Below are 18,295 nucleotides of genomic sequence, written 5' to 3'. Positions count from 1 at the left end.
GCTCGGAAAGTCACAAGGTCGGCTCCTGCCTTTTCAATTATTCTGCGGGATGGCATGATGGACGACCTTGGTCGACCCCGGTCGACCCCTTTGACTGAATTGAATTCACCTGGCCTAGGTGGGCCAATCCAGGTGCAGCGCCCACCCAGGTGTACCTCCCCTTTCTGGCAGGAGCCTGAACCTCTGAGCATGCGCCGTGTACCACTCTTGTTCTGGTAGCTCGGACCTTTGGGCATGCATAATGGACGCCCCAGCCCCTAAGCTGGACTCCCTAACAGTTACACTCTGGAGTTCTATCCCCCAAGCCAGCCATTCAAAACCACCAGCTGCGCTATGGGAGAAAGATGAGGCTTTGTACTCCATAAACATGTAGCCTCAGAACCCCACAGCTGACACAGTTCAGCCCCGTAGCAGCGAGCTTGTTTCTGCTTGGGGTTTCGTTGCTTCACATCCTTGCCCCCAAGAGCTGCAGGGGGTGTGGTTTTAAATGTTAGCCACTCCAGTGGGTGTGCAGTCAGGTCTCGGTGTGGTTTTATTGAGTTCAACACTTCGTCAGGCGCTTCTGAAAGTTTGCATAATTGCTTCTCTGAAGTGTTGATTCCAATCTGGCCATTTCGTTATTGAGTTTTGGTCTTCTGTTAGGAGTTTATCAGGGCGCAGCTAGTCCTTTAGCAGGCCTATGATTTGCAAATATTCTTTTCCACTCGTGACTCCCCCACTCACATGATTAGAAAACGCCTTGCCATCCCGCCAGTGATGACTAACAGCAGCTCTGTACACACCAGACCGACGCCCTCGGTCGGGGAGGCTGCGGGCCTTGCCGAGGCTACTGCTACATCATCCAACTGCGACCCTAGTTTAGCAACCAGCCACTTACCTGCTGTCCCACCGCGCGGGGTGGGGGGGGGCGGGAGGGGGAGGGCTCTTTTTAATGAGTAGAGGTTCTTTGCTAACAAAATCAATGTTTTCTTTCTTTTTTCCCCCTTTATATTTATTGCTCTCTGTTTCCTGTATAACAATCCTTCGCAGGTTCTCCTATCCTGAAGACATTGTCCTGCGCTTTGCCACCATTTAGCTGTACTGTTTACACTGGACCTCTAATGTATCTAAACTGACTAGTGTTTTTGTACAGTGTGATATAAGGGGCGTGGTTTCTTTGTTTTCTGTATGGATATTCCTTTGCCACAACACTTTTTGTTGAAAATAGTTGCCTTTCCCAATTGGTTTTGAAACTGTAGTCAAAAATCACACAATTGTTTTTTTTCCAAAACTACCGTATATACTCGAGTATAAGCCGAGTTTTTCAGTTTTTGTGGTACAATTAGGTGCCTTTGGCTGATATTTGGATTGGCTTATACTCGAGTATATATGGTATGTATTGAAAATTTTTACAAAACAACCTTATCCTCTTCAAAGAACTCTCCATTACACTTAATACATTTGTCAAATCTGTGATCCCATTCTTGCCAACATTTTGCCAACTCACCTGTTTGGATGACTGAGAGCACACACTTCCCTTGCATTTTCTTCACCTCTTTTTTTAATTAATCATTTTGTTGGGGATTCTTAAAATCTTATAATAATTCACCATCAATAGTATTAAGCACACTTGTATATAAGTTGCCTTCAACATTTCCAAAACAATTTCTTCCTGCTTGAGCCCTTGTATCAGCTCCTCTTTTTTACTCCCTCCCTACTCTACCCTCCCACCCTAATGAATCCTTGATAATGAAATATTATTATTGTTATTTTGTGTCTGTTGGCTCCCTTCTCCCACCTTTCTGTTATTCATCTCCCCGGGGGGTGGCTATATATTCAACCTTATGATGGGTTCCTCTTTTCTCCCCCTCCCTCTCCATGATATCACTATTCCCCCTACTGTACCTGTCCTGAATTCCAGGTGTCTAGAGCTCTTATCTGTACCAATGTGTGTTCTCTGGTCTAGCCAGATTTGTAAGGTAGAACTGAGTCATGGTAGCCGGGGTTGGGGTCATGGTAGTTGGGGCGGGGTGGGGGGAACCAGAGAAATGATGTGTGATTCCGTGGTGCTACACTGCACTCTGGTTGAATTGTCCCTTCTTTGTAACCCGTCTGTGGGGGTGCGTCCAGTCGTCTTCAGATGGACTCTGGGTCTCCACTCCCAACTCCCTTCTTTCATATCCATGTGATTGTTTGTTTTGGATCTTTTGATTCCGATGACACCTCATGATCACACAGGCTGATGTGTTTCTTTCATGTGGGCTTCTTTTGCTTCCCTGCTAGATGGCTGCTTGTTTAATATCAAAACTTTAAGACCCCAAATGCTACATCTTTTGATAGCCAGGCACCATCTGCTTTCTTCACATTTGCTCATGCATCCATTTTGTCTTCAGTGATCATGTCGGTGAGGATCAAAGAATGCCAGATTATTAGGACAGTGTTCTTGTGTTAAGGGAGGCCTTGCGTAAGGCCCAAAGTCCTTCTGCTATCTTAACACCTTATATACTTGAGTATAAGCTGACCTGGCTATCAGCTGAGGCACCTAATTTTACCACAAAAACTGCATTAAAAATGTGCTGAAAAACTCGGCTTATATACAGTACTTAACATATAAATATATGTACATTGGCTTCTATCCCTTTCATTATAAATTAATATTTTTACATATATACATACCTATGGCTATACCTCTCTAAATAGCTTTTGCCTCCTACTTCTTTCCTTTATTTCCTTTCACCTTCCCACTATCCCATTATTCAACCATCCCACTTCGTTTCCCACTATCATGCTCACCCTCCATCCAGTTCTGAGTAATTCCTCGCAGATACATCGCACTTGATGAAACCCCATGTGACAGGCACCTAGTCTGGTGTCAATTTAAGGATTAAGAGTGTAGGGGTGGAGTCTAGGCTGCCCGTCTGGAGATAGCCAGTGAGACTTCTGTGGGCATGGCCTTCTCCTGAGAATTCTGGGAAATCTAGTACTTCTTCCTTGGAGGTGGAAGACACCTCTCTCTCTGCTGCTCCCTGGGAGACATTGCAGAAGACAAGCTACATGGATGCAACCAGACCTCAGAAGCCGGGGAAGCCACAGAGAGACAGACTCCTGCCAGCGCTGAGATGCTTACAGCGCCACTGGACCCAAAGACTTTCTACCCACTGGCTTGTGATCGTCCTGCGTTTGGCTTCATTGCATGTGTTTCGTGAGTCTGAAGAGGACTTTATAGATTGGTATCAAACATGGGCTACTATCAGACTTATGGACCTGGACTGGACTGGGTTGGGGTGTTTTCTCAATGTTCAATTGCTTTGTATATAAATCTCTTATACACATATGTGTGCCCATGGATTTGTTTTAGTTTACGCAGACTAACACACTTCACTAGGCTTTATACATCCTCCTTGCTATCAATTTTAGATCTCTTGTTGTTCCCTTATCCCTGAGATTGTTGGCTGCCCACTCTCGCTCCCTACTCCCTCCTCTCCCATGTCCCCCCAGAACTGCCAGTCCCATGATTTTTTCCCTGATGATTGATTGTTCTTTTTATCTTACATAGACAGACATAGGGCAAAACAAAAGCAAACAAACCAACCCCCCCCCCCCCCATCACAACCCAATAGATAGTTCCAGGTCTGTATGCTGACCCTTATGTATGTTTTCCAATCAGTGTCAAGCCCTGTCCCCCAAATCAGAAGTCTATTTTTAGGATTCCTCTGGGACTTGGTTACTTTGTTTCCCTTGTTGTCCTGGTGCACTTCCTTCATGCTCCCCACCCCCTCCCTACTGTGCACGGGGCAGACTGGGTACTGTGTCTCTAGTGCTGTCCCCCATAGTGCTATGGGTCAGTGAGGGAACAATGTGTCTCATGGTGGGGCCGGCCCAATGGTCCTCTCTGTGCATTGGCTGCTCTGAGCAGAGATGTCATCCCCCAGGACTTGGTGGGCCATGAGGAGGCAGGCTTGCTCACGTGCTCTCTCTCTTCCTCTCTCTCCCTCCCAGCTCACTCCCAAGTGGTCTAGACAGACCTGCCTCTCTTCCTGGGCTATATCTTCAGTGCGACATTGCCTTCTTCTGGGGAGGAGGTCAACGTAGCTCTGCGTGGGCCCAGCTCTGTCATCCTCTCTGTTAGTTCGCTGCTCCATGCCAGTATGTTGCCTCAAGGCTTGGTGCTCTGGGCTGGGGTCTGGTCCCTCTCTGCCTTTCCTCAGTGGACTCATATTGTACTTGTCGCTTTGTTCTTGGCTAACTTCGCTTAGCATAACTTCCTCCAACTCTTCCCATGAGACAATGTGCTCCAAGCATTCATCACTGCTTTCTAGGGATGTTTAGCCCTTCCTTGTATGTATAGACCAGGGTGTTCTCATCCATTTGTCAGTTGATGGAAATGTAGATTGGTCCCAGGTCTTTGCAGTTGTTTTCAGCTTTCTATGTCATCAAATCACTGTCCTTTCAGGTCCCTCTTCCTTTGCTCCCGGACGGCCATGATCTCAGCAGCCAGGTCCACACAGAGAGGCAGGAGGAGGAGGAGGAGGGAGGAGAGAACGCATCTGTACGACTTTTTTCAGAAATCAAATACCCCTCCTATGGAGTTAGTTGTTGGTGCCTGGGCCAGCACCCCATACCACAGTCTTAAATTACCAAAGTCTAAATTCAAGCAAACCTTACATACTTTTTTTTAAAATACTATTTTGTACATTCTAAGTTCTTGATATTTTTCACACATATTTCAGAAGCAATTTATTACCTTCTATGAAAGATCCTGGTGGGATTATGATTTGGATTGTATGGAATTGATAGGTTAATTTGGTTTAAATGAACATTTAGCAATTTCAAACCCTCTAAATTCATTAATTTAGTTAATTATGTTTTCACTCAATTCTCCATTTTTTTCATCACTCTCTAGTTTTGTGTGGCAGTTTTAGAAATCTTTTGTTAAATTTCTTCTAGAGAAGTATTTAATCACATGTAAGTGGAACTTTAAAAGAAAACTCAAGTACACAAAAGTAAAATAGATGTTTAGCATATTAACTGTATAGCACATGCTAACAAATTTACTTGTTGGTCGTGCAATTGTGTAAATTCCTTGTGGTTTTCTCAGTAAACAAAGATGACATCTGTGAATTAAGAGAGTTATATACCTCTTTCTTCTTGATCATTAATTATTTATTTCTTTTTGCTTACCTTATTGAGCTAGTTAGATGTGTTGCTCATCCTTGCACTTTATATAAATGGAGGAATAGAAGATGTGTTGTTTTTGAATTTTATTTCTTTCTCTCAATCTTATGTGATCATCCACATGTTTGGGTTTGGGGGTCTTTTTTGGTGATTAGTTACAGTTCCTCCATTATCTTTGCTTTATAGTATTCAAATTACAATTCTGTGAATGTTTATGGATCCAGTCCATTTTAAATGCATAGTAACCTTTTCAATTTAAGACCTTTCTGTATCGTGTTTCTGTGAACATTCTAGTAGATATCTGTTGGTGCATTTCTGTTGGGTTTAATGCCTCAGAGTGGAATTGCTGGGTAGCAGGTTGCGCTGTATTGTCTGTGTTTTTAGTCCTTATGTGATTTAGCATTATTAACCCTTTACTATCCTTATAATGGTTTCTGAAGAGGGTAGACATAAATGCATGTGTTTATTTTTCTATTTTAAACCAGAAGTCACACATTATTTTCTCCGATTTTTCTCACTCCTTTCACTTATCATTGTATCTGCTTTAGTCAGACAGACATATGAACCTTCCTTGCTTTCCTTTAAAGAGAGGTTTGTGCCTCTCTTCTTCATGACTCCTTCCCATCTCCGACCCTGCCCTTATTACAAGCTGCAGGCCCATGTCCTGCCTGAGTCCCCCAGCAGTCCATGGCTCTGGACTGTTCTCTTATCTGTGCTTTGGATATTAATTTCAATAGAGCGGTTCTTATTAGATGTTAGTCAGCTTTAACCAAACTCAGGCACATGTGTTCTTGGCAGTCATGGGCATGCTGAAGGCCACAGAATCCGGAGAGGAGGAATCTTGTTGCTGCATTGGCAATTAGGCTGCATCCTCTGTGTGTGTGTACACAGCTTAGTCCTCCACTAGACAAGGGCAGGAAATGCCACTCATATCAAGTTCAAGAGAAATCCCTGCTAGGCTTGAGATTTGGGGATTCCTGAAAGTGTTTGTTTATTCCCTACTGCAGCTAGCAACTATTTTAAGAACATCTAGAAAGATACTCAGAGTACAGGCATTTATCATTTTGCAAAAGTTGGCAGATCTTATGTTTAGTGGAGACTGATTTTTAAAGTTGAGTTAGAATTTTAATTACCAGGGACATAGGGTGGATCCTGCTGTAAGACAAAGAATGGTGGTCGAAATGTAGACTCTGACTCAGAACTCTGTATCTGCACATTTCCCGGACCCCAGAAATGGATATGAAAGAACTTTAGTCTTTGGCATAAAAGAAACCTAAAATGTGACACACACACTGCAACTATCAACTAGCTGCAACTGTGTTCAAGTAACTTTAGCCTGTTGAGCCTCACTGTATTCATCTGGAAAATGGGGATGATTATGTCACTTAGATTTGTTGCCAAGCTCATATTTAAGATTACCTCAAAATGTCGCTGGGATTTAAGGATGGTCTGGAGTGTTGTTTTTAAAATTTGATATGAGTACAGAGAGCAACAACCCCCGAATAAAAGTCATCGAAAATAAATTAGGAAAGATAAAGCAGATTGGACAACTGAAGTAGGTTAGGCATGAGTAAATATATTTAGAATGATACTAGCAAACTTAAAGCGAAGATTTCCCCCAGCCTAATCACTTATTTGGAACCATTACATCCAGGGCCCAAACATCTCTTTCCTGACACTTCATGTAAACAATGCACTCATGATCAATCGCTTTAAATATTTATAAGAAGGACAGTAGAGGAAGTGAGCTCAACCAACGAAGGAGCTCCCCTGGAGACTTTGGAAGAGCCTTTCCAAGTCGTGCCAGCATGGCCTCGACCCTGAGGAGAACGGTCCACTTATCACATGCTTTTGTTTCTCCAGGGAGAAGCTGGCTGTGGCCCAACTGCAGCGAGAAGTTGCCCAAAGGAGAAGTGAGGGAGCCATGGTAAGTCCTGGCCGGTCCCTCCTGGTCCTCCATCTGCCACGCGGAACCCTCGTGCCTGAGAAGCATTCTGTCTCATTAAGGCCATCCAAGGAAAATATTTGCTTACAGCAGATTTAATGACACTTTGGCTAGCGACGTGTTTACAATGCAGGGTCGACCATTCTGTGTGGAGGGGGAGGAGCAGTTGTGTGCATGTGTATGAGAGCGGGGTGTGTATGAGAGGGGGGTGTGTATGAGGGGGGTGTGCATGAGAGGGGGGTGTTGTGCATGAGAGGGGTGTTGTGTCTGGGTATAAGAGAACAAGAGAGACAGAAGGAGCAGAGGAAGAGAGAGTGTGAGGGCCAGTGTGTGGGTGCGAGAGACTTGGTTCTGAAGATGATGTTCCAAAGGTTATCTGGGCTCGGTTTATAAATGTCTGCTGGATGCCCAGTCTTGCGGCCGTGAGCACTTTGTTCATACATGAGGATTCTCGGTTTTTAGAGGGCAATTGCACCTCACTCATGCCAGTCAGATCCGCAGACTTTTCACCCAGCCAGGACTGCAAGGTGCCTGCTTGTGCACTTGACCTTTCTTTGCCCCTTTGCATCGCCGGCAACCTCCTCCGCCCTGTCCTTTTCCGCTCATGCCATTTAGTGAACCTAGGCTTCCTCGTGGGGTGAATTGGGCGAATAATCAGCATGGTGCTTTGGGTTCGCAGCAGCTCCACTCTCTAGACTGCCTTTGCCCACGTGCCTGCCTGTGTGCCGCTGTGCCAGCGGAGGTGCTGGTTGGTGATTCAGAGGCAGGACGTGTGTGCTTCTAGCTGCTGCTGATCGCTCTGCAGAGGAAATACAGCAGCAGGGGTTTCTGTCCCCCCCACTTCTGATAAATGATGGCAACAGTTCCCATTTTTCAGGAGAAGACTTAGCTGGAAGTTATCTCACCCAGGTTGTGGTTCAGCATAAAAATATAAGACCTTCTATAAAAATGTTCTAGTAGCTCTTCCACGGAGAAAAATACCCATGAAATGAAAAAAAAAGTCTATTCGAATTGCTGAGCAAATAGTTGGAAAAATTACCAGTGTTTTATTTCCCTTATTTTGATGACGGTGATGAAAAATACATTCTGCTTTTGAAACCTGTTTATGGAGATTGTACTAAGTGTCCAGCTGTGTTCTAGCATCAGTGCAAAGAGACAGCACTCTGCCTGTTGACAGTAAAATGTCAGCCCGTGGGCAGAGCAACAAGGCAAGGGGGCAGGGTGAAGTGGGAGGGGGGTAGTCTAGGAGCTTGCTGTATTAAAGAGCATACGCTAACAGCAGCAAGGGGCCTTCCTTGGTGGTGTAGTGGTTCCTCACTGGGCTGTCATCTACAAGGTCTCGAGTTGGAAACCCTTAGCTGGCCTGAAGGAGAGAGGTGGGGCTTTCTGTTCCCACAAACAGTTACAGTCTCAGAAACCACAGGGGCAGGTCTACCCTGTCCTGTGGGCTCACTATCAGTTGGCATTAGCTTGATGGCGGTGAGTCGTTCTTTTACTGATACTAAATTGCTGAAAGACTAATTTTTGAGCAAAACTGATGGCAGAGGGCAGGTGAATCGTGGACATCTAGGACGAGCCAGGGGAAGCGGGCAGTGCCAAGGCCGGCGGCGGTGTGTGAGGAAGTGCAGGAAGACTGCTTTGGCTGGAGGGCAGTGAGGAGAGGGCACTAGGGGAGGAGCTAAGTCAGAGGTGATGGCGACTCAGGGCAGGTCCCCCGAGCCCCCTGGATCTCTGGGCCACACTCTGAGTGATGAGAGCCATTGGAAGACTTTGAGGGACAGCGTGATGTGATCCGATTGAATACTGGATACATGCTATCGTTCATTCCCCCATCCCAGAACTTCTCATAGCTCGGTTCCCTAGAGGTACCCAGAACCGGATTTATCACCCTTCCCTTTGTTTAACTTCCTCCCTTCTTTCTCCGATACATTTTCTCCTCCTTGCCTTACTTGTGCAAACCCCTCTGAGTTCTCCCTTTACTTATATGTTTCAGTTTTTCTGCTTTAGGAATCCATCCCCCCACCACCCCCCGAAGTCCAATTTCTCTCAATATCTGGCAGCTCCTAAAATCTGGCTCTTTTATTAATCCTCTGGATGCCATTCTTGCTGCTGTAAGCCCCAAACTTCTGGCCCTTCTACGGTAGGAATGGAGAAGAATTTGCCCCAAGCAGGTCACCAATGAATTATAAAGATGGCATTTACTGTCAACCCCACTGCCGGTGAGCCAGTTCTAACTCATCTGAACGATGGAGGACAGAAGAGTACTAGCCACGTCAGGCCTCCAGGCCTTTGAATCTGTCTGGAAGTTTCTTTCAACCACAGGGAAGCAGCTGGTGGATGTGGCCACCCATCTGTAGTTAGCTGTCAAGTGCTTGACCACTGTGCTGTCAGGCCTCATCTTAGTAATTTGTCTTTTTAAAAATCAATATGATCAGGAAGGTGGTAGGGAATCTGTTACATAAGCACTCTTTTTCAAAAGAGATATTTAATTAACTGAGGCAAATATTTATTTTAAAATACTAAACAAACCTGTTATAAATAAAATTTAATGCAGAACATTTCCTTTATCTTTATACATCTTCTTTATACATCTAATGAATCTTCGCTCACAATAAGGTTCAAGAAAGTACCTATAGCGTTATTTTGAGAGACTAATTTTTTAAAATGTATTTTCCCTTTGGAATAATTTTAGAATTACAGAAAAGTTGCAAATGTGCATACCCGTTAGCCAGTTTCCCCCAGAGCTGACATCTTGGGAAACTCTGACACAATTGAAAAGAGCTAAGATCATAAAGTTCACTCTAGAGTTGGTTAGAATTTTATGAATCATTCCGCTTTCCTGTGTCTATCTTCGCTTCTGGAGTCCAGCCCTGGCTGCCAACTTGTATCAGAGAGAGATGATTTTAGTGGCTAGCTTGAGCACAGAAGTAGGAGGAGAGGCCCCATGAGTTAGGAGTCAGTCAGGCCGAGACTCAAAGCCCAACTTCTGCAGTCATTAACGATGCGACTTTAGACATATCATGTGGCTGGTGGTTATGAATGCTCTATGCTCTTTGATACTGCTATTTCATATCTTCATTTTGGGTATGGTTTCCTTCAGGAATTCAAAGTCTTATGTCTATTTTACCTGTTCTTAATTTCTTCTTCCAGAAAATAACAATCTGTGTCACTTTTTCCTGTTTAACCATTGCAAAAATATAGGTAGCACATTTGCCAACTCAACATGTTTTGACAATTATGTGTAACGTGAGTCATACAATTCAGTGCAAGCAATTACACCCATCTTGTACTACCAGTACCAGCATTCACTGACATGTTTGCCATCCGCACAGACAGGAGCTCCCTGCTAGCCAAACAAAGATTCCCTGCCTTGCCCTTCTCTTCCACCCCCGGAGCTATATTAAATTCTCATCTCTAAGGGTTCATTCTAAGGGTTTCATATTAGTAAGTTCGTCAATATTTGTCTTGTTGTGATTGACTCTTTCAGTTAGCATTATGCTTTCAAAAGTTACTTGTATTGAAGCATGTGTCCGCTTTATTGGTAAAGCGACTCCTCTGCTATGGACAGTGTAGTGTTTCCATCATTTCACTATTGTGACTTGTTCTCCACTGAACGTGAGGGTGCACGTGTCTCTCACGTTGCTGCTTTCAGCTCTCTTGCACAGACTTGATGCTTGGCAGTGGGATTGCTGCGCTCCTTCGGACTTCTTCGAGTGTTAGTTTTCAACATTTACGGGTAAAAGGCCATCCCTTTTCTAGAGTGTAAGGGTTTCTTTTTCTTCTCGTTGATAAGCATTTGATAGATTTTTCTATATGTAATAGTTTGCAAATGACAGGTGGAAATGTTTTGCTGCAAAGTAGGGTTCAAGAGCAACTATCCCCCCAAATTGATAGCCAAGTGTTCCAACATTCTAATTTTTAAAACCACCCTTATCCTATCCCAAATATCCATCTCTATTGGAGTCTATTTTTCGACTGTTTATACTTCAATTGATCTTTGTCTCTTTTTGTACTATTCTAAATATATTTTCTTATTGGACATTTGCAGTTACTTCTGATTGTAATTCTCCCGTCTAAACTGGTGGTAGCAACTTCATTTGTGGAATACCATTATAAGTTAAACATATACCTTCAAATGAAAGAAAATAGCAACAAATGTTTGCATATTTATGTATGGCACAATTACAATAACAGAAAAAGTTTTCAAAAATGGTATCCATAACAATTCAATACCTTTTCTGTTTCGTAACAAAACGCTGGATTGAGGCGGCGTTGAGCAGAGCCCTGACTGTTGCTGAGCTCTTGCTTACATTTCAAAGAAACAGCATCTGAATAGCATTTGCTCATTGGTTTTGGGGGGACAGAATCATGAATGTCTGAAGATGCTGTAGCCAAAGATAAGTAGAACTCATAAAAGATGGAGTAACCACGAACCGTGGCTATGTAGAACTTTGAATGTTTTTCTTGTTAGTGGGAATGTAACTGATAGCAACATTCCAGAAATCTATTTTGTGTGACCTAGCGAAGTGGAAAAGGGGCTCCGAAGGTATGTGGCCTATGCATTGAGCTGCTAAGCCCAAGGTCATAGTTTCAAGCCCACTAACCACTCCACAGGAGAAAGACGAGGTTGTCTACTGCTAAAAAGATCTAAAGTCTCTGTTGTGTGTTGTAGGAATCTGTAGGGTCCCTGTGAGTCCGAATTGCCTGACTGGCAGTGAGTTTGAGTTTTGTGTAATGTTGAGGAGCTCATGGGGGGCACAGATATTTAATAAGCACTCTAATGCTACCTGAAAGGTTAGCAGTTCAAACACACCCAGAGATGCTGTAGGAAACAGGTCTGGCCATTGACTTCTGAACGTCCACAACCTTGAAATCCCAGTGGAGCAATTCTGCTCTGCAGTCGGTGGGGTCTCTTGAAGTCTAAATAAATCCACAGGAACTAATAACAGAATTCATGTTGATGTTGAAACAGTCCATAATTATTAATTCTATAGCTATGTTTCTATCCTGCATTCACCCTAACTTAAATGTAATGGGAATCAGAAAGATACGTTCCTTAGCCCTGGTTCGGTTAATGAAAAAGTTAAAACAAGCTCGAGAGGTCTGTCCAAACCAGTTTGAAAACTGTTCGTGCAGGACCAACAGAAATAAAGGGCATCCTGCATTTTGTCTTGAGCACCTAATGACAAAGATGGAGTTTATGGATAAGACTGCTTGTGCACCAGGGCAGTGACCTTGCACTGGGCCAGGTTCTTTCCTGAGCAGAATATACTCTGGGAGCCAAACTGCCTTTTAACCAATTTATTCCGACAGCCATTCACACATATCAATAGCAAGGTACGGAAAAATGGGCAAGACTTACCACCAAGAGTGAGGGAGAGAGTGAGAGTTCTGCTCCGTTACCCCTCTGCGCTCTTAGCTGGATTTTTGTGCAGTTTTGGTGGGTGTAGCTGTAGGTGTGATTATGGGTGTTCAGTCTGATAAGGGGTGAAACCTCAAGTGCTTAGTCTGATAGCCTTGGATTCTGGCCAATTTCGGCAGCCTTTTGGTTGGTTACTTCTTTATGCCGGCTAGTCTTCTTGTCAGCCTTTTTATTGCCCATGGTTACTCCATGCGTATGCTCTTTTCACATGTCATAACAATCAGATCTCTCGTACACTTGATTTTGACCCTAGTTGTAAACAGGCAAGGAGCCTGGGAGAAGTAGTGAGTAATGAATTGGGTTGCTAGCCACAAGGCCAGCAGTTTATACCCATTAATTGCTTGACAGGAGAGAGATGAGACTTCGAACCCCAATGGGACAATTCTGCTCTGCCTTCTAGGGTCATCATAAGTCAAGACAGACTCATTAGCAGTGAGTTTCATTTGGTCTTAGAGACAATAGGCAGCATTGCCCCACTCAAAGATGGCTGTCTGATGGCTTCACTTCCAACACATGCCAGTTGGCTGCCATCTTTGAATGGGGCTCTTCTGGCTGCTTTTTACTTAGTCAAAATCAGACTTGCAGGAGATTTGGTTGCTATGCCACACAGACAGTATCTTTGATTCTCTGATCTAGGAGTGAACCATTTTCGTCTGTTTTGAAATTTTGCCTCAAAGTTCCTCAAGAGGGGAAGGAATGAAGGATTTATTTTATTTCACTGAAATATTGCATAGTCGTTGAAATGAAGTAGGTCTAACTAAGTGTATCAACATGGAAATAATTTCAAAAACATAATAGTAATTATTGATACCAAAGTAGGAAAAAAACATTGTCTGTGGGAATAATGTATACTGAACTGCATGCAACGCATACTTCTGGGAAATAGACATAAAACCCTTAAGGCTTAGTCACTTTTGAATGAAACAAAAATGTTCTGTGTTCATTAAATCTAGATGAAGGTAAGTGATGTCTTATTATTTTCCATGTTTTGGAAACAGTTTATTAGAAATTTTAGAATAATTTAAATAAAAATCTTAACATTTAAAAATAAAGCCATGCAGGTCTCAGGCATCAAAGAACAAAAATCATATCATTGTGAATGACGGGGAGTACAGAGTGGAGACCAAAAGCCCATCTGTAGGCAACTGGACATCCCCTTATAGAATGGTCTCGGGGAGGAGACGAGCCAGTCAGGGTGCAGGGTAGCAAGAATGAAATATACAACTTTCCTCTAGTTTTTTCATGCTTCCCCTCCCCCCACTATCATGATCCCAATTCTACCTTACAAATCTGGTTAGACCAGAGGATGTACACTGCTGCAGATAAGAACTGGAAACAGGGAATTCAGAACAGATAAACTCTTCAGGACCAATAATGAGAGTAGTGATACCAGGAACATAAGGGGAAGGTACGGTAGAAAGTGGGAACCGTTTACAAGGATTTACATAAACCCCCCTCCCTGGGGGACGACAACAGAAAAGTGGGTGGAGGGAGACATTGGGTACTGTAAGACATGATAAAATAATAATAATTTCTAAATTATCAAGTGTTTGTGAGGAAAGGGGGCAGGGAGGGAAGGAAAAAAATGAGCTGATACCAAGGGCTCAAGTGGAAAGCAAATGTTTTGAGAGTGATGAGGGCAGAAATGTACAAATGTGCTGGACACAAGCACATGGATGGATGCATGGATTGTGATCATAGTTGTACGACCCCCCCCAATGACTTTAAAAGTAAATAAATAAAAATAAGGTCATAATACCATCAGAATAAACAGTGAGAGAAATTCAGAAATATTAAACGGTCTAGATGGAAATTAAAAAAGCATATTACATGTGATTTTTGTGAACTTGCCCGAGGGGAAGGCATGTCAAAAGAATGACATCAGGGTTATGAACAGTAAGGTAAAAGATGGGGAAGAAACAACGCGACAGTAGGTCATTTCTGTTGGATAAAAAGGTTCCACAAAGCAAATTAAGAAATTAAACATTTCAAAAAATTACAGCAGATATGACATGAACAGACATAACTTCTATGAATTTTCAGGGAAGCCCTCAAAGTATTGCATAGGTGCATCCCACCTTAAATCATGTTTAAAATTTTGAATCAGATCAGAATCATTTGGATTTCCTTAGGATTCTTTCAAGTGGAAATAATATTACCATTTAGATTTTCTTAGGGTTCTTTAAAGTAGAAATGGTGACCCTAAAGATCAGTGTTCTCAACCTTCCTAGTAACACGACCCCTTAATACAGTTCCTTATGTTATGGTGGACTCCCAACCATAACATTATTTTCATTGCTGCCTTATAACTGTCATTTTGCTACTGTTATGAATCAGGCGACCCCTGTGAAAGGGTTGTTCAACGCCCCCTCAAAGGGGTCACGACCCACAGGTTGAGCACCTCTTCTCAAGAGGGTGTTCTTCATTATATAGCATGGCCCTAATCATTGATTCCTTTGCGGATCCTAGAGCTCAGACTTTTAGTCTATGCCAGGAAGGCTCAAGCTGGTAGAATATTACTACCAGGGAATTATAAGTAGATTTTGTTTCAATTTCCAGCACATCAAGAGTTTTGGAAGACGATGTAAGAACATGAAAGAGTGTCATGGGTGGCTGGAACGCCTTACTAAGTGTCTACGTTAAAATTCGGGAGGAATGGTAGTATACTGCGCAGCAGAACACTCCCTACTTTATTATAGTTGTTATGATTTTGGTGCACTTTTACAAATTGAATTTAAATTGGTATGTAGTAAGATATGTATTTCTTTCCTTTTTAAAAATTAATTTCGTTGTTTTTGTTGAGAATGTACACACAGCAAAGCATACCCCGGTTGAGAAGCTCACCCACGCCCTATTTAGGGACACTGATTATATTCTTGGAGTTGTACAGTCGCTCTCCTCCTCAGGAGTTGTTACCCCCTGTTCACTTCAACCCCCACACCCCGAACGTTTCTGCATAGTCTTGGGAGCTGCTTTCGTCCATTTGAGGCCACCTAGAGAGCTCTTAAGAGAGGGTAATGATCAAGACAGATCTTTAAGCAGAACTGTTCTAAGAAAGTTCTAAGAAACCCTCAGCGATGTGTTTGGGGTAAGGTTTAAGAGATGATTTCAGGGCAATAATCTGAAGGGTTCATGCCACCTCTGTGTGCAGAAAGTGTGGAGTCCATAGGAATTTAAAATTCTTCTCTGCATCTCCCCCTTTAGTCAGGACTTGTCTATGGAACCTTGAACCCAAGATTCAGTCACGTTAACTAGGCACCATTCGCTTCACATCTCGTGGCAAAGGAGGCAGATGTTCATGGAAGTAATTTCTCATTAATGTCATATCCTCCTCCTGTTCTGTTTTTTCCTTCTTTCTCCACCGATTCTGGTGGACAGAAAAGCCAGTTGTTGTGCCTTGGGTGACTGCTCGCAAGCTTTGAAGGCACTAGACATGGAACCCAAGCACTGAATATGTTATTAGCCCAATTAACTAGCATGCCCCATGATCCCATGACCCCAAAGGAAGAGACTACATCCCATAAAGTTTTTGATTCTTTATAAGCAGCCTGAGCAAATATGTTTGTGTGTGTGTGTGTTCATTATAAATATGCCAGTCACAACTTTTATCAATTCAACTTTTTGCAGGTAGACAATTTACTGATAACAATTACACTAATAGGCTGTGATGTTTTCCATAAGCTTCCGTTTCCCCCTCATTCATCACAAATAAACTGTATTCTCTATGCATTTACCCTTTCCTGTCTTTTATATAAAACGCAAGTCAGACTCACTGTTATCGAGCTGGTTCCAACTCATAGCGACCCTACAGGACAGGGTAGATCTGCCCCTGTGAGTTTCTGAGACTGTAACTCTTCACAGGAGTAGAAAGCCTCACCTTTCTCCTGTAGAGCAGCTGGTGGTTTCGAACTGCTGACCTTGTGGATAGCAGTGTAATGCATAACCACGACACCACTAGGGTTCTCATTTTACGTACGTGAGGCCATATAATATTTGTCCCTTTATGATGACATAGCCATTGAGGGAATGTGTGACAGTTCATAAAAACAAACAAACAAAAAACACCTAAATGTAGAACTGCCGTTTCACCTAGTGCTTCCACTCATTATGTATGCATGTACCTGACAGACTGGGAAGCAGAGACGCAAACTTCTACACCAGCATTCATTCCAGCACTGGCCACACTAGCCAAAAGGGAGGAATAACCTAAGAGCCCATGCACAGAGGAATGGATGGACACAGTGCATGCGGTGTAGCCAAACACTTTGTGCAGTGTCTTTTGTGGGCTTTGATTTTACTTTCTTGTGGATAAATATCTCTGATTATGTTTACCTTTCAATATATATTGATAATTATTGATGGTGATCATTACGTATTGGCTACTTAGATTATAATTGTTTTTGTTAAGTGTCTTTTCAGAACTTTTGTCCATTTTAATTGGGTTATTAATTTTTTAAAATAGAACTTTAGTTTATTTTACACGGAAGGCCATAAATTGAGGAAGCACATTTTAATTTTCATTTTTATAAAAATATGCTGAAAATATATACAGAGCCTTCAGGAATTCCAGTCTCAGAAACCCACCCTCCTACCCGACCCTATAGGGTTGCTAGAGTTGGAACTGATTGGACAACAGTTGAGTTCTTGGAAGGCTATAACCTTTTCTTTTTACTGTAGGGAAAAGATCCATAACACATCCCTACCCATATAACTCAGTCATATTGAGTCCCTTTTCCCAGTTACCATTCTGTACTTCTCCAAAACATTGCATCCCACTGACATTACCTCAATGTGTCCTCAGCAAAACTCCCCCTTTTCTCCTCCTTCCCACTCCTGAGAACCAGAAATCGTCTTTGGTTTTGGCATGTTTGATTATTTGGTTTCTAAATATCTGTCCCTTTACATTTGAGTTTCTTTGCTCCACCGGATGTTTTCAAGGCCCATCATTTTGTACCATTCCCCAGAATGCCGTGTTGAACTTTCTAAGGAATTGCTAGACTGGTCTCCACAGTGACTTCCACTTTACATTCCTTCAACAGCACACAGGGTTCTAGTTGCTTCACAATCTCACCAACATCTTACTTTCTCTATGATGAACGTTGTTCTGCACTGTTTTATTCTTCTTGCTAGAAGGGAGGCCGTAGCCTCATCGTGATTTTGATTTGCAGTTTGCGTTTCTCTAGTGGAGCTCAGGTGACTTAATGGCTATGGTTGCGATGCATAAGGCCAGCCTGGTCTAGGAGTACAACAGGGCTTTTACTCGCATGAAGGCCAACAGGCTTCAAACCCACAGGGCTAGTTCTACCCTGTCCCAGAGGTCGCTGTTAGTCAGCATCGACTCAAAGGCAATGCTTCAATGGTGCCCCGATGGCACAGGGGCTAAAGCACTTGACTGTCAACCAGAAAGTCTTGAGTTCAAACCCAGCAGTCTCTCTGCGGGAGAACATTGTAGCCGTTGGCCTCAGTCAGGATCACAGCCCTCGGAAGCCAATGGGGCAGTTCTACTCTGTTTCTAAATAAGATCACTCCTAGTGGTAGTCCACTCAAAGATAATTTTCTTTATAATTATTATTGACTTGAGCATCTTTCATGTGCTCTTTGTCTATTTTTTTGAATAGTGAAATTGGAGAAATGGGTGTCTAGGCATCTTGTCAGTTTTTTGATGGGATGGTTTGCCTTTTTGTTGTTATGTTGAAGAAGTTTTATATATTTTAATATTAGGCCTTATTGAATATATGGTTTCAGGAAATTTACTCCTACTTTATTGCTTGTCT

At 42.9% G+C, this 18,295-nt stretch overlaps 1 protein-coding gene across 1 annotated transcript in view; it reads left to right on the top strand.

Annotated features, from left to right (window-relative positions):
- NCKAP5 (NCK associated protein 5) overlaps positions 1-18,295 on the top strand; it is a 965,306-nt gene that overhangs the window by 395,727 nt on the left and 551,284 nt on the right. The window contains exon 3 of the mRNA XM_075529168.1: positions 7,018-7,081. Coding sequence (XP_075385283.1) covers positions 7,018-7,081 — 64 coding nt within the window. The remainder of the gene's footprint in view (positions 1-7,017; positions 7,082-18,295) is intronic.

The sequence above is a fragment of the Tenrec ecaudatus genome, chromosome 13 (assembly GCF_050624435.1).
Source record: "Tenrec ecaudatus isolate mTenEca1 chromosome 13, mTenEca1.hap1, whole genome shotgun sequence".
NCBI lineage: Eukaryota > Metazoa > Chordata > Mammalia > Afrosoricida > Tenrecidae > Tenrec > Tenrec ecaudatus.
The sequence above is the reverse complement of the archived record's forward strand: the minus strand, read 5'-3'. Positions and strand labels throughout refer to the sequence as shown.